Raw genomic sequence first — 17976 nt, forward strand, 5'->3', positions numbered from 1 at the left:
CATCTCCCCACCCACAGATCCGTTGTTGGGTTTCACAATTTGCACCTTATCAGGCCCATCTGGAAAATATCAGCAATCAGTTTGGATAAGGCGATCAACACATTGAGTTTATTTCAATACAAGCAAGTCACCTCTGCCCCACTGAACATATACTGTGTGATTAACAACCCTAGCATACTCACAGCTTAGTTGCAACTCATAGCCAGGAGACTGGATGAGAGCTGCCCCCCCTGCCACAACACATTGGTATAAACCGTCATCTGCCAGCAGGAGAGGACTAAAGGTCATCATACTGTTGTCATCGGAGAAATGTACTCTGTCAGATGCTGGCATCGGTTGTTTGTTCTTCAGCCATGTAATAGACGTTGGATTTTGAGAACCAACACACTGCAGAGAGAAAGTCTCGCCTACCACTGGCAAAGAGGTGGGACGCACTGATATGGGATCTGTCCAGAGAGAATATCAAAAAATCTACATCAAAATGGTTATCATTATAAAGTCACTCCTAAACCATTCCAAAAAGTCAAACCAAAACCTAATCTGTTGAAAGTCTCACCAATGGCATTGAGGTCCAAAGTGGTTGTGATAGTGGCCTTAGATAAAGTGTTTGTGGCCTCGCAGATCAGAGGCTCAGCTTTAGAGTAGTCACTAACAGTTATCTGCAGATGACTGGCAAACTGTTGTGTGTCATCCTTAAACATGATGGGCAAATGGATTATGTCTCCGTGGAAAGTCTTCCCCGTGTACTTCCATGTAAAGCTGCAGGATGGAGTGCATGTGGCCAAGCATATGAACGTATACTTTTTTCCCATCATCACTGTAGTGTCACCAGCAATGCTAATGTCAGATATACCTAAAGAAGAAGACATAAAAAGGCATTTGAATGCATTGTGCGAGGTTACAGCATCACGTGTGCAATCAAAATGTAATAAAAAGTATCAGTACAGATGATTCTGTCTTTTCTATGAACAATTCAATGGTTAATGTCTGCTATGTAGATTGTTAATTCAAACTTCCAATTTATTTATTTCACGTACTTGGCACCCACAGCATCAGAGTCGTAGAGATAAACAGATGGGAGACCGTGTCCTCAGCATAACAGACCAGTGTTTCAGATTGAGTAATACTAGAAGGTGGAGTGACAGAAATGGTGTTGCCTTGTACAGTCGGATACCTCTGGTTTTCCACAATAACAGTCCATGAGTAGCTGCAGGAGGGGTAGCAGTGAGCCGAGCAGTTAAAGACGGATTCAACTCCTGCAGTCAGAAAGCGTGGACCACTGATCTGTATATTTGATGGTCCCTCTGAAAAGTTGATATTAATCAATTTTTTAAAGGTATTCCTCCAAAAAATATATATATAAACTCAAATTCAATCTTAATATTACCTGTCACTTGCAGCGTTTTTTGAACAGTGGCTGATGTTCCTGTCACAGGATTGATTGCTGTGCAGGTCAGTTTTTGTGCTGGTTCTAGTTCCCTGAGCTCCATTCTCAACTGCGAGCCCTGGGAGGTTACATTACCCCTGGTCAAGGTGAATTGGCATGGTGGGTTGCAATTGGCTAAGCATTGGAAACTATAAGGGATTCCCACTGTCACTACGTCGGTCCCACTGATCCACAATGAGAACGGTCCATCTGCAAAGAAGAGAGAAGCGAAGGAGGCTTAGTATTAGCTTTAGACAGCCATATTTGTGTCCTATTGTTTGGTTACCACAGATCATTTCAAAAAGTTGTAGACAGCTGAAACTTGCATATAGACTGTGACTGTGACTGTGACCCCAGTATACTCACAGGTTACTTGCATGTTGTAGGCAGCAGACTGGATGGGGATTGCTCCATCTGCCACCACGCATTGGTATAAACCGTCATCTGTCTCCAGGAGATGACTGAAGGTCATCGTTAAGTTGTCAGTGGAGAAAAGCACTCTGTCAGATATTGGCATTGGTTGTTTGTTCTTCAGCCATGTAATGACTGCACTCTGAGAGCCAGCACACTGCAGAGAGAAATTCTTGCCTGCTACTGGCTGATCCTGAGAGATGGGATGCACTGAGACGGGATCTGTGCACAGAAAACATTCAAAACACTTAATATAAACATGAAGGACATGGTGTGATTAGTTTGTCATATTTCATAACTTTTTTTAAATTTGAAAATCAGGTGGGAACGATATTACAGACTCACCAATGATAGTGAGGTTCTTAGTAGTGCTGATAGTGGCCTGAGATTCAGTGTTGGTGGCCTCACAGGTCAGTGACTCAAATGTAAAGTAGTCACTAACATCTATCTGCAAGTAACTGGCAAATGTTGACCTGTCCTCCTGATGCAAAGAGGGTATCTGGAATTCATCGCCTGGGAAAGTCTTCCCCATGTACTTCCATGTAAAATTGCAGGATGGACTGCAAATGGCCAAGCATGTGAACCTGTGCTGTTTCCCCATCATCACTGTGGCGTCACCAGCGATGCTAATGTCAGATAAAGCTTAAGAAGGAGTAAAGAAAAAGAAGTTTGAATGGATTTTTATCATTTAAACATGAATGTTTGAGTTTAAGTTATTTGCATATGATTTTAAGCAATATATAACCTTCTGACATGCAGCAACTGTGGTCTAAAGTAACAATTACAGAACAATGGCATGTGCTATTTCATCTGGCAAAAAATAGGCTACTTAGTCTGGCTTTAATCTCATGAGTGTTATCAAAATAATTTCTGTTTAACAATATAAAATGTAACTGTAACAATGTAAAACAGGTATACAAATAAGAATCAAATACATCAATGCAATCAATCATCAATATCCAAACAGATTTAACAGTAAGCCAACATGTTTTTCTTATGCACTATACCCAGTGTAGTTGCTTTTTAATGTTCATAGCATATTTATTTTTATTTGTGAAGTTCTTTCACATACTTGTCACCAACAGCGACACAGTCGTAGAAATGAAGAGATGGGAGACGGTGTCCTCAGCCTCACAGATCAGTTTTTCAGAGGTAACAGTGCCAGCAGGTGGAGTGACAGAAATGGTGTTGCCTTGTGCAGTATCAAATGTATCATCTTCCACGACAACAGTCCATGAGTAGCTGCAGGAGGACTGGCAGTGAGCTGAGCAGGTAAAGACCGAAGTAACTCCTGCAGTCAGAGAGGCTGGACCGCTGATCTGTATATTTGATGGCGCAGCTGAAAAGTGTGGAAGCAGATTTGGTTGAAGGATGTGCTACTGAGGGAACACATGACCAGGCAAAATGTCTAGAGGATCAATTAACTAAAAAACATTTTATTAACCTATTGCAATTAATTTTAATGAATGCCTTTAACCATGATATTTCAACTTTAATTATCACTTGTATAGAAAAACTTCTGCCCTAGAGAGGGGGTAAAATGACACTGGATACACATTGCAAACTCTCACCCATAAGAGTATGAATGATGAGCTATTATTCAATGTTATGTTATAATGTAGGTCTTTATCATGGCATTTCCCTCATGTTGACCTTTGGTGTTAATCTCTCCACACTACGGCAATTTCTCTAAACTCCTGCTTGGATAATTTGGGATGATTCAATGCCTGTGACTTTGATGTAATGTCAAATGTAGATGTAATTGAGTCTAAATTAGGTCAAATATAAGAAGAGTACACATTTAGCTACAAGGTGCAGCCTATAGCCTCTAATAAAATGTTTGTGGTAATCAGTCACCCTGAAGCCTGCCTTTTGTATATAAAGATGTTTTGTATGTGATTTGTCAGCATGTGCCTGACCGAATCTTTGACCTAAATGTTTTATGTATTAAAGGATCTTCCCTTCTTCCTTTTAGACCAAAAAACTTTAAAGGTTTCATAAATTAATTATTATACACATTTAAAATTCTTCCTCAACTCATACAGAAATGGAAGACTATGACTCATGCAATTTTCAAACATTTAAAAATAGTAATGATGAGCAAGTATCAGAAAAAACAGAAACTTACATGGGGTGACCACCCTGGTGCCACCCTGCTCAGTTTCACTGACAGGAAACCCTTTAATATGACGGGAAAAGAATGAATTAACATCATTAATTAAGTAAATGTCCATGTTAAAGCATTTTTTTTTCATATATTTTTTGTATCAAATTGTGTTATAATGCTGATAGTTTGCGTGTAGATGAAGGCTGAGCAGAGCAGCCTCTTACCTGTCAGGCAGGTGAGCAGGAGCAGCAGGAAGGCTGAGTGATGAACCATGGTGCCACAGAGAGTCTGAATCCACTCTCAGTTAACTATCCACTTTTATAACCTGTAGAGAACAGGCCTTGCCCACATTATCAAACACATTGAAAACACAGACAACAAATGACCTTATGTTCCTGGCAAAAGAGCGCAACTTATTGGTTATCAGCTGGTGTTATTCTCAAGCAGCCAAGTTATTGTGAAGTGTTCTATGGATTGCGGTTGATTCTTTTGTACCTGTACTGTTAATCCAGGTCAGATAATGTGACTCTCTTTTTTTTAGGTCAGATAATGTGGCACTCTTTTTTCAGCATATCTGCCCGTGATTGCATATGTAAAGATCATAAACTCAATTTATCACATCATCTCGATAGAATACAACTTGAGCTGTCTGCGAGATCTGATACGTTTGATTTTTTTCTTTGTAATTTTGCTGATGTATGTACAATGCATTTATGACAGTCACCGCCCCACTATTCCAGTATAATCACCCCATCAATGCCAGTTAGTCGTTAACTTTACAATGTATAACAGGTAGAATCCACAGAGAAACAATTAAGAAGGTTTATCAGTGGACTGATGTGGACCCTGTCACTGCCAGTGTCAGACAGCAAACATTTACCTCACGTGTGTAAGACTGATAACTCCTTTTGTTTAAAAATTGCATTCATGTGATTAATAACTGAAATATAGAACAGTTTCCCCAATATAGTCAATATAGTCTACACAACACATTTTAACAGCTATCCTGAACACTGAACGTTATAAATGAAGTTTTTTCAAATACATCTGAGCTGTTGGCTGATTCTATTCTATGATCTTTATTGTGCCTTTTATTTTTGTTGCCAGCCTGCCAGTTTTGGTTTGTAGTTTTGACTTTTAAGTCTAATTTATGATTGGACAGTCTTATGACAGACATGAGCTAAACTTCAAGTAAAAGACAGCAGAGCACAGGAGCTTACTGGTATCACTTTCTATCTGATATCAGTGGTGTACCATAACCAAACAGCCTGCAGGTGGAGCCACGAATAATTCAGACCATTTTTATATTCACAAGAGAGACTCATTTAGAGCTCTTGAATACCCAGGGCACACCTGCACAGCTGTTTTCACTTATCTTGCCTGGTTAGACCTCCTCTCAAGACTGTTTAGGTGTGTACAGACTGTGGTTGAGCAACATCTCCTTCACAGTTTGGGTGGAAGTGATTATAGATTTACAATTCGTATTACTTGTGACCTACAGTCATTTAGTATAGCTCCACCTAACAGCCTGAGCAAAAGTCTAACTGAAAACAGCTGTGTCTGCCTCTCAAGTGTGATTTTAATCAGAATTTTATTGCAAGATAATGTGTTTTGTCTTATTTGTCTTATTTGGTAACTGAAGAAAAAATGTGAGACTTGTGGTAAGAGTCATCAGTGCATTTTATTCATCTATGGACATTTACATTTCCAAAAATAATTTTAATAATGCAGCTGACACATACAAAATCCTTCTCTCATATTATGTTGACAAATTCTGATGTTTCAATGAACACACTCCCTCCTGTATATCTTGAAGTACCGCTTCACATCACGTATAACAAAGTACATATGGGGTCCAACCCACTGTCAACATGTGGGACAAATAGAACAGAACAATATGCTGCAGGAGATTACAGGTGCATGACTCAATTTCCCACAAATCAATGTTCTTCAGAATTCATTTGCAGAACCTGGAAAGATAAAGAAAGCATACTTTTATGGTGGTGAGAACAATAATTCTGTTCCTATAGCTACACAGGCCCACAGCTAAAATAATAGTACCAAATGATCAGATAACACTAACTGTTGCACCTAGTTATATTAATGATAGTTAAGTAATATGTTAAAGCCCATAAGAAACCCTAAAACATATTCAGAGGATCATGCAATAGGAGCCTCACCTGTCTGCAATCAAATCACAGTGTGAAGACAGTAGAAATGATGAAGGCCAGCAGCAGCACAGCTAAAGTTTCTGTAGGACGAGTTGACGGGTTGCGAAGTCCAATTTTCCCAATCCCTGTATAGGCTATCCCACAAGAAACAAGAAATATAAGACAGCTTGAACATTCACAGTGCCCTAGTGTGTTATGCCTTTCTGAGTTGATCTACCTTTTACTTGTACAGTTTTCACAGCTGTATTTATCTTCTTTGAGACAATGTTTTGTGCATCACACTTGAGAGTGATAGATTGAATGTCTTCATCCACTGATATCTCGACCTCGTTGCCCTTTACGGTCTGACCTTCCACAGACAACACATATCGGCAAGATGGCAGACACTGAGCAGTACACACAAATTTGGCCACTTCTGCCTCTTCTATCACGTCGGGGCCATTGATCTGCATCTCTGATGGACCAGCTGTAAAAAAGATAGAGACGATTGATTAGTGAGAAGAACAACTTTTTTATGGTGTGTTGTCTTGTTTCAATATTCGCCGTTTCCAAAGTGCAAACCAGGGAAACCCAGATATTTTTTTCTCTCCACACATCTGCAAATAATAAATGCATACAACTAGCTGTGATCCCAAACAACACATTTTTCATCTCAGCAGAAATGAAGATATATTATTCATAACTATTTGAAACTGAAACTTATAATTTCCTTTTTGATTCATCTGATTATTTTAAGTGTTCTATCACAGTAATTAAAGGAACAGTTTGACATTTTGTGAAAAACGCTTATTCACTTTGTTACAGAAAGTTAAATGAGAAGACTGATACCACACATGCCTGTTCAGTAAATATGAGGCCACTGTTACGTTAGCATAGCATAAAGACTGGAAACCGGTAGAAACATCTAGACAATTACGAGATTTTTTTAAACTTGAAAATAAATTAAATATAAAGGGTTGATAAATGAGCTAGATACTAGAGATGCTGGTAGATTGGTTTACCTTGGGACAGAGCTAAGATAGCTGTTCTTACGCTTTACACTAAGCTAAAACTAAGCTAAGTGAATGCTGGCTGTACATCAGAGAGGTAACAATCTCATCTGTCAGCAAGACCCCAATATAATATTTCCCAAAATGACAAACTATTCCTTTCTTTACTACCAGAAACTAACATCAGTATTGAGGGGCGCAACAAGAAAGTGTTCACTCCACCAGTAGTGAAACTCTTGACTTACACGTTACATTTATGGTTTTGGTTGCAGAGACAAACAGCCCAGATATAGTATTGGTGGCTTTGCAGTTGAGAGTTGAGAGGCTGTGCATCTCCTGAGGAGTGACTGATATAACATTCCCTTGACCCCTGACCCACGGGCCCTGATTTAACTTCCAGGCGTAGAAACATGACGGCCGACAGTTGGCATGGCAACTATAGGTGTGGCTCACTGTGGGATTCATCACACCAGGACCTGTGATTGAAACGTTGGCAGGTCCAGCTGAAACACAAACATGTGAGTCAGTAGGGAAAGGCATTCATATAGCACATTCATTATGGATGTAAGACGATTATTCTAAACGCCATGGCACAAATTGCTTCATATGATGAGTCAACAATCACATACCTAGTCCCTGCAGTGACGTTGTTGCTGTTGCACTTAGCTGTGTTTCTGCATTTGTGGCTGTACATGATACTGTCAAGGTGTCCGCCCAGCTGTTAACAGTGAAGGCAAGGACATTGTCCTGGACTTGCTGTACACCCATAGACATGGAGTAGGTACACGCAGGGCAGTTAGGCGCAAGACACTGAATGCTGTATGGCACGCCCACAGTCACATAGGACAGACCAAAGAACTCTATTTGCGGTCCTTAGAAAAATGTCAAAAAAACATACAGTAAATTCTGTAACAGATGAATGTTTAGGATGATACAGAAAGCAACTTTAAGATAAGATGTATGGTGCATTGGATGTAAATATGTTATCATTGTCATTGTTACCTGGTTCAAGTGTCGTTGTAGGAGTAGACAGTGCTGGCTGAAGACCTACACATATGGTAAAAAACATTTGTTATTTCTAACAAGTAAAAGATCTGGTATAAAGCATCAAAAGTGTATTCTGTACATTGGAAATGGTAGTTTTACAAAATAATCCTGACCCATTTTTTTTTTTTTAGATCTTTTAACTCAATCAGTGGAGGGAGTTACCTCAGGACCAAACAAGTAAGAGTAACACAGGGTATAGTAACATCCCAAAATACCACACAGGTATTTGAGTACCATGAAAACATGAGGTACCAGTGCCATAGAACAGAGGTAAAGTAGCCTACTATAGAACCTGTGTTAAAGTCTATGGGGGACCACAGGAAAATATTACAGGAACCCAAAGAGTACTGCATGGATGTACCACAGGAACTAGGGTTACTAGAGCCACACAAATATGTTTATAAAAATGATTTTAATCCAAAATAATTTATTACATTGTCAAAGCTGAGCATACTATATATCATAATACACACCATGTTGGTTCTCTCTGCTGCCTTCTGACTTTCTGAACTTTAAGTGGTAGCTTTAATTACAAGTATGTCCGTTTAAAATACCACATACTTCAAAAGGTCACACATTAAACTGCAAGCCAACGACATGAGTTGCTCTGACACAAGTAGGTGTCAAGGGAGATAGCTGAATAATGACATAAGAGAAACAGACAACACTCCTAGGGCCTGATTTAGTAAAGGTTTATGTGTGTGTGTGTGTGTGTGTGTGTGTGTGTGTGTGTGTGTGTGTGTGTGTGTGTGTGTAAACTTGATAGCAATTAAACACATTAAACTAACACTTTATTTGCATGTAGAATGTTGCATGCATATCAACACAGTGTTATATGTTCACAGCTCAATGCCAGTAAATATTGTACAGTTAGTATTGGACTACAAGACAGTGGCAAGCCCTCACAGATGGAGGTGTGGTTACGGCAATTGCGCATGGTTGGCGTGACATGTGTGCGGTGGTGGGGCCCAATATGATATCTTTTCATGGGGCCCAAAATCCCTGGAGGCGTCCCTGGTGGTGCCTGCGTCTATAAATAATACACTTAAAGGGAAAGTGTTGGCACAATGACAGAATACGATGAGAAAGTTTTTTTTTTCCCACACCCGTGTTAATATTTTTGGAAAGATATATTTTTGGTTTTACTAACAGCATTGACTTTGTCGCAAATACTCTTCCATATAGCTTTTTTTCTGGTACTTTTCTTCCTGCTGTAATTCTATATGTTTGTTAACCTCTTCCACTACAGCCGCTCTTCCACGGGATCACATTACATTTTGCGCTTGCGGGCTTTCTACTCGTCTAAAGTCCCTATGGAGACACGCAAAACCCTCATTTAAATACAGCTGTTTTAACACCTGTCGCACCTGTTGTCATTTACGCAATTATTCTTGGTAGATCACTCCGCAAAACACACTCTAACCAAACTGTAGACGCAATTTAGTACTTCTTTATTTGGGATCTTAATAAATCAGGTCCATAGAGTGGTCGACTTAAACCAGAATACGAGTGTTTATGAACTCATGTAAAGGTAATGAATAATGGGAAAAAATACTTTACCAAAGTGAATTTCTGTTCATTTATGTCTAACATTTATATTTAGTAATGTACATAAAATGTTTTCCAAGTAAAAATTGTATAAAAAAAATAAAGTAAAAATCAACAGTCGGCAGAAACACTCTCACTGTCACTCTCACTGGTAACTGTGACAAAAAGGAAATCCTTATGTTACCTGCCAGAAACAGCAGCAATAACAAACTGCTGAGATTTGAATATCCTCCAGTTTGATTAGATTTGCAGGTGTTATCCATTGTCCCGTTAAGATCTGAAGTGAACAGCCACCAGGAAATAAACAGCAACTGGCACTGGTACAGTCGGTCAGTCAATATAAGCAGGCGAGCAGCTCTTATCAGAAAGAGCTGAGGAGAAACTTATCTGTCTTCTTAGTCACGCAAATGGAAAAGCATTTCTCACGACACAACGCTATATAATGAGGAAAGAAGATTGTGACTCACAGGTTTTTACAGGATTTCACCATAAATTACTTCCCCATCCCAGCTTCAAATAATCGTTTCAGGTATATATATTTACATCTTGGGTTAATGTTCCAGATGAGATGGGAGTCCATGGAGAGGCTGGAGTGGAGTACTGCAGAGGGACAGTGCTCCTGCCTTTGGGCTTCTGGCTCAGAATCAGCTGGAAGGAGTGTGACCAGCCCCAAAAAAGGCAATGTTTTGAGATGTTACCGGTATAAGGGAGTATGTCCTGTATAAATGATGATTTCATATTGGTAAACAGACATTTGCACTTTAGAATCAGATGTTTCAAATAAAATGCGATACAGGATATTTACTTTGAATAAAATATGAGCTACAGTGTAAAAATATAAAGTATAACCAGATTGATATAATGTTGCTATAATGTGTGTGATTTGTCACATGTACCTTAGTATGTACATTAGGTGACTTGTCACGTGTTCCTTAGTGTGTACATTAGGTGACCTCACCTTTAATTCCTGAAGCTCTATTATCAGAAGGCAAACACACTAAAAACTGTGACACAACTGATAGCATAACTTTCAAGAAGCCGTGAGAAAGAATTTATATGTAGAGATTTTGTCTAAAGATGATGGACTGAACAGTGTGACACTGAAATGACAGCTGGGCATCACATCAATTGAACAAATCATATTTATTGAAATCAAACACTGTAAAAAAAAAAAAACAACAACAAAACAAAACCAACAAAACTAGCCATGCATATTTCCCCTACACATACAAAAACAACATATTATAAAAACATAAAAATCATTTTTGGGGGTTTGTGTGTTTAGGTTGGTGCATGAACATGTGCAAAGTTGTGTGTCAGCACGTGTGTGTGCAGAGGTTTGTGTGGATGTGCATAAGAGTGAGCGTCCTGTTAAAGTGTCGTCTCTCTGGAGTCCCTGGGCGGCCTGAACGTCAGTATCTCTGTGAACGTGTGACCTGCATAAACACAAAGGGAAGGAGAATGCATCAGCTGTCTGACCTACTTTTCTCTTCTAACACTGTCTCATTTTTTCTTCTTTTCCAATAGTGCGTAAATGGCACCTTGTGTGTTTTTTACTATGTTCACAGAAGCATCAGCTAGTCTAAGACCTTTATTGACCTCCTCTGGCAAACAGCAGGAACTGTAACAACAGTGATAAAATTAATTTCCTGATGGACAACTTTGCTGCACAGCTTCACTCATTTCCTTCCCCTTTAAATTTGAGTTTCACTGGCCTGTAATTATATAAAAAAACAACTGTCTCTTAAAGGAATAAAGCTTTAAATGTGAATTCCCTATTCTCTCTTACGTTTCCACTGGTCCAGCGGCAGGTCTGTGTTGTCCATGGTCTGATCGTATGGCTGCGCCTCAGTCTCCTCCTCTGTATCTCTGAACTCACTGAAGAAAGGCAGGTCGAGTGCCTCCGAGGCGCTCACCCTCTGCTCGGGGTCCAGAAGCAGCATCTTCTCCAAAACGCACACTGCTGTGAGGCAGAGAGACATGTCAAAGTCAGCATGAGTGAATTTAGTGCATCAATAGCTGTGTAAACTGGACAACAGAGATCTTCACATACCATTTGAGCTAGCTTTGGAGAAAAGGGTGTGCAAATCTTTTTTGGGTACTTTGGGCAGACTTCTGATGTAGTTTTTGGCCTGTTGAGAAAGATGACAGAGGAGTGTGTTTAGGAAGGAACAAATCTTCTGATATATTATGTTAACAGTCATTTCATCTAAACATGTTTCATCAATCCATTCGACAGATAGTTCATCTATATTGTGCTATCATACTCTTGTGACAATCAACTAGCTGAATGCACTTTGCCTAGTTATAAGGTAAGTGTTTACTACATGGAGATTTACACATATTAAATTAAAACCGGTATTGTACCATTTCACAGAAAAAAACACAATATACTTCAACTTACAATATTTTATACCAGTACTAATAGACTCAATGACCAAATAACATAACATACTAATTCAAAAACACACATATTCATAAATCAATTATTTATAATAAATAAACGAGGTTGTACCTACATTTACAACTGATTATTTTTGGAAGCTGTGTTACAGTTTGTGATGCTACAGTAACTTCCTGTTTAAATAGTAGGCTGCGACACAGATGTTGCAACCTATTTGCACACCACTAAAAGTTTTAATGCTGCAACCTGATTAAGAAAACCACTAGTTTAAACTGTAGCTGTACTTAATGCGAATGTACGAAGGTCTTTAAATTAGTGATGGATTTACAAACAGTTGGTGCAATCTGAATATTTTTATGGACTTTCTGAAATGCTGTGAAACTCACTACTGGACTCAATTGTAACCAGCATGAATCCAGCAGGGTATAGTGATTAAACTCAAAAGTGAACTTTAAAACATCAGTGTAACCCCCCCGTTACGACCTACATCTTGGCTCTGTAGTTTAATAACAAAGTCGGCAGCTGGGGTTCCTGTAATCTTCATGATTTCTCTGAGCTGGTCCAGATCTGGTAGCAAGTAAGGGTTAAGGATCATATTTGGATTTGTATCATGTGCTTTCAACTTACAAGTGTAATCAAAATGTAGACAATAAATCAAACAATTATACTTTCATGGGACAAATGGAAGTCAACTCATTTGCCTTAAAATGCTACAAAGCAGTCTCATGTTGCACATATGCAGTCTGCACAGGACCAAAGAGCTGCAGTTAAGGATACGATCGTTTCCCTTGAACAGCGGCTTTCCAAGCAGCATCTCTGCCATGATACAACCAGCTGACCAGATATCCACTGAAACAGAGAGCAGACATCATATTTCTCATTTTTCTTGGGAAGCAGATCTTACTGGTATTGACTACCCTGCTGGGAAACATGAGACTTTACCAGTTTGTGTGTAATGCATCCAGTTGAGAATAACTTCGGGTGCTCTGTACCAGCGTGTCACAACGTAGCCGGTCATCTCTGCGTCAGCCTGTCTCGCCAGGCCAAAGTCAAGAATCTGAAGACAAAAGAAAAAAAAGCAGAACTTGAATACGTGAATGTTTCCATGACGGGAAGTTCACGTCAAGATGGTTTCATGGAAAGCTTAATTACCTTTAACTCACAGTCCGGGTTGATGGCTAAATTTCCAGGTTTGAGGTCCTGTGGGAAACAATGATGTGGAGACAGGAAATAAAGAGAAACTGTCATCAGAAAGCATTTCCTTGTGGATCAGTTCAATTATGCTTCCTAATGTATTTTAAGTAGCAAATTATTTTCAAGATGTATATATTTAGTAAAACTTTAATTTTAGCATTCTGAGACACACGTAAAGGCATCTAGTGAACCCTGCGCTTTGACTGAAAGGCTGCTGCCTCCTCCAGGGCTGGCAGTAGTGAAATTACACATCTGTACACATAATTACACTTTTACGAGATAACATATCATTCTGTCACCAGTTCAGAAAGACATAAAAGCACACACACACACACACCCACACACACACAGACACACACAGAGTAAAGCTTCTGGTGTGGGAATCTGAATGAATGGGATTTAGTGTCGAAAAGAGCAAGAGCCCCACCCCCCAAGATCACAGTCTGAAAGGTCAAAGTTCACGCACCCTGTGGATGATCCCTGCAGAGTGGATGTACTGAGGAGGGAGGAAAAACAGACAACTTCAGTGACTTCAACTTCAACTTATAGAAACAAATACAGGACCAAACTCACTTACTTCAGACACTTATTAACACATTACAAACTATAATCACCTCCCTTTTTGTTTATCACAGTAATTCTAATAAGTAATTAGGTTTCAGTTAAAGAAATGAAACATGCTTATAGATATATTGGTTGAGTTGTCCACCTTGAGTCCTTTCAGCATCTGATAGACGAGGAACTGCACCCTGTCCTCTGATAATCTCTCCAGCTTCATCAGCTTGCCGAGGTCGGTGCCCATGAACGGCATCACCAGGTAACTGCAGACAAGAGGAGAGGCATGAAATCATCCTGATGGTGTGACAACGGATTTTATAATTAACAATAGGGAATGCATGGGAGCTTACAAGTCACGAAGTCGATCCAATGAGATTTCAGCAGTGAAGACATCCAGCAGTCCGATCACCTGCACAGAGCCAATAAGCAGAGGTAAAATAAGTCAGAAGCTCATTTCCATTTTCCCCTTCAATTGATCGGTTTTAAAAATATGAGTTCTTACATTTTCATGTTTCATGTGTTTGAGGAGTCGTAGCTCTCTGTAAGCTCTTTTGGCAAAGAGTTTGGACTGGAAGGGCCGGTGGAGTTTTTTGATGGCCACCTGCGACCCTGTCCGACGATCCCATGCTGAACTGAAAAAGACATTGTGTTGGTAAAATTCAGAACAAAGGTTGAACAGGGTCTAAAAGCTTAATCCCTGCATGTTAAACTAAAAGACATATTAACGTGTCTATAGGGAAATCCGGTGTGTAATTAATAACGTCACCTACATGAGACAGAGCCACAATTAATGCTATTATACCTGTAACTCCCCCCCCCCCCCCCCCCCCACCCCTGCCATGACAAGCCGTGAAAGTCTGCTGTGAAAATAAAGAGTCTTTTTGTGCTCCAGGAGACAGTTGTGGTGCATTATATGGACTTAATTCAGGTTCTTTGACTACCCACAACAATGAGGCTTGGGGGTGGTTTTCTTTGTTGACCCTGGACCACACAATAGAATACAAAGTGAGGCCCCTGCAGAGCCAGCTGTGGAGAGACTACTAACCAAAATATTTCACAGAAGCAGAGCCAATATTGTTGTTTAGCTAGAATATAAGTGAGTATAGAAGGTAAAAAATAAAGTAGTAAAGTCTAAAATATACAGACAGGGTAGAAGTGACTTTTTTCTGGTTTCGGTTTGTTTCTCAAGCAATGAAAGGTACAAAGATAGAACTTGTGGTCATTTAAAACATCTGTGTAAGCTAATCACCAGATCATCTAATGACAGTAGTCTGATCTATGTTAGGAGACATTCAATTCTTAAAACACTATAACAGAAAGTGTTATCTCCCCATAGCCTATTGCAATAACAAGAGTAGTTGTTGATCCACGTTGTTTCCTCCACACTGTGGTTGTAATGCATGATCCTCATAGAAACAGGAAGAAAAGACATGGGATCAAAACGAATACACCAAAATAGGACCAATTCAGATCTTTCGATATTAGTCTGAGCTTTAAAGGTGATAGTTTCCTCCCTAGACTCACCACACAGTGCCATAGGCCCCCGTCCCGACTTGCTTTAGGTCCCGATACCTCTCCGGAACCTCCCACACAGTTCTGTTAACCTCCTGTCGGTAGTATCCCGTCCTGGACCGCACAGCCATACCCTACCGACTTGACAAGGCTGAGGTCAGGTTATGGGTTGGATCAACTCTCGGGTCCGGTTCGCTCTGGATTCTCATGTGAAGAAATTGTGTACTTTTGTGACGCCGCAAAGACGCGCAGTCCGTCCCGCAGTGAAGAGTTTTAGGTGGTGCGCAAAATTCCTCCAGATGAACCAGCGGACCACTTGTGCGCCAGGCAGGGTCGCCAGTTACACCCCCAACGCGCACACAAGCACATAAACACACACACACACACACACACTCCTGGTCGCCCCGGGCAGTCTATGGGTGTGTCTACAATGTGGGGGGAAAAGCCACAAAACATCTGCCCACCCTAAAGTTATCCCTACAATGCTCCTATAATAGAGCTGTGATGACACTATAACTTTACATTTATAAGCATTGCTAGATCATCTAGAAAACATTTACTTCTTTTCTGCTTGTTGGAGCGTTTTAATAATCTTTTAATTAATTTAATTTTTTTTGCTAAGATTAAGTTTAGTTTGGTGTATTTCTAGAGTCTGTGTTTATTAATGATCTATTTACATGGCTTGTAATTACAATCACAGTTTTAGTACACTATACTATACTATACTATACTATACTATACTATACTATACTGTACTACACCAATAGATTATACTATACTATAATATACCAACAATAGATTATACTATACTATACTACACTATACTATACTATACCAACAATAGATACTATACTATACCATACCATACTATACTATACTATACCATACTATACTATAATATACTATACCAACAATAGATGATACTATACTGTACTATACTATACTATACTAACAATAGATGATACTATACTGTACTATACTATACTAACAATAGACTATACTATGCTATTCTAGAAGTTTAAATAATTGTACAATACTATACTACTCTACAAACTATACTACTACCTCTTAGTTTAAATATTCGTACGATATTATACTATAATATACTATACCAACAATAGACTATACTACACTACACTATACTAACAATAGACTATACTACACTACACTATACTAACAATAGACTATACTATGCTATACCAACAATAGACCATATTGAACTATTCTATAAGTTTAAATAATTGTATAATACTATTCTATAATAGACTATACTATTCCATACAATAGGAATGTTCTTTCTGTCTTGTCTTCAAACACTTCAAAAGTTCATCTTTTTTGACACTGAGAATTTCTGCTTCTGATATTTTCCTTGTTAGGTGATAAGGTCTGGAAACAAAATGGGCTTTCCCCAAACTGTTGCCATCACAAAGTTGGAGGAAAGCATTGTTTCAAAGACCGCTGCATACCGTTTAAAGATTCCCTTTGATTGGAACTAGCCAAAACCATAAAAAATGTGCCCAAGGTAAACATTTTTGTAGATGACTGAATATAAAAAAAATATTTTTTGTAGATGACTAAATATACAATACAAAACACAATAACATACTGACAAACAGAAATTATGTTTATTCTGTGAAGCCAAGACAAGTCATGTTACCCGTTGATGATGAATGAGAAAAAAATTTGAGTCATTTGAAAATGAAGAATTGACATTCGGTTCAGAGATGTGAAACTCATGGCTACTGTTGAATCACATGCCACCATGTATTCAAAAGACACTGCTAACTTGTAACATACATACATACAGTATACTTATACATTCGGTTTGAAGTTGCTATACAAATCCAACACATGTACAACATCCACATAAGCACATACAGTAACACTTCAACATTCAGAAACTGACAGAGCTCGAACACGCTTCGACTGAGACAGACAGTTTGGATTCATTTGGACTTTAAATTCAACATTTTGCATCCTGTTTGGACAAGTTGCACAAAAGGCTACATGTACCACTCCAGTGTGAACCAATATGGAGAAAAAATGTTCCTCAAAAATTATTTATAAATGGTAAATTGATGTTCTAGTCATATAAATATTTCTCTGAGGCAGAAATCATCTCATTGGTTGATTTCAACTTGAGTGGGTGGAGCCACAGTACCACCATTTCCCTGTCGTGACAATAAACACACCAAACTATACATTAAAATACAACTAATTTAACTTTGCGATGTTAAAATCAAGCTAAGTGCTATTAGGTCAGCTAGGCAAACTAACTGACCTACAAAACGTATATATTTCCTTTATACCTGTCATTGGTATCCAACCTGGATCCAGACAGTATATCAATTAAGTGCAAGATATAAACATAATTTACATCTGAACTTGACTTATGAATTTTTCCACAAACAGATACCAACTGACTATAGTTATACTAGTACTAAGAACAAACTGTATTTCATTTCATGTCTAACTTGGGGAGATCCACCACTGGACATGGTTTGGGCGATTTACTTAACATCCTTCAGTGTCTCAGGTATGTGGTCACAATTTGATTTATATTCCATATAACAAGATCAGATAGTTACTGTATCTGGCCATGTCTATTT

General features: G+C 38.9%; 2 protein-coding genes across 2 annotated transcripts in view; both read right to left on the reverse strand.

Moving 5' to 3' along the window:
• Positions 1-17976, reverse strand: part of LOC128353349 (DENN domain-containing protein 11-like) — a 252134-nt gene that overhangs the window by 154103 nt on the left and 80055 nt on the right. The gene's annotated exons all lie outside the window — the stretch shown is intronic.
• mapk12b (mitogen-activated protein kinase 12b) lies at positions 10870-15702 on the reverse strand. The gene is made up of 12 exons (XM_053314043.1): positions 15380-15702; positions 14358-14487; positions 14206-14264; positions 14007-14118; positions 13764-13793; positions 13256-13303; positions 13046-13160; positions 12881-12952; positions 12591-12670; positions 11753-11831; positions 11489-11662; positions 10870-11135 (listed from the first exon to the last, which is right to left on the reverse strand). Exons 1-12 carry the CDS (start codon positions 15496-15498, stop codon positions 11071-11073), a joined length of 1083 nt encoding a protein of 360 aa, XP_053170018.1. The 5' UTR covers positions 15499-15702; the 3' UTR covers positions 10870-11070.

The sequence above is a fragment of the Scomber japonicus genome, chromosome 23 (genome assembly GCF_027409825.1).
Source record: "Scomber japonicus isolate fScoJap1 chromosome 23, fScoJap1.pri, whole genome shotgun sequence".
NCBI classification, from domain to species: domain Eukaryota; kingdom Metazoa; phylum Chordata; class Actinopteri; order Scombriformes; family Scombridae; genus Scomber; species Scomber japonicus.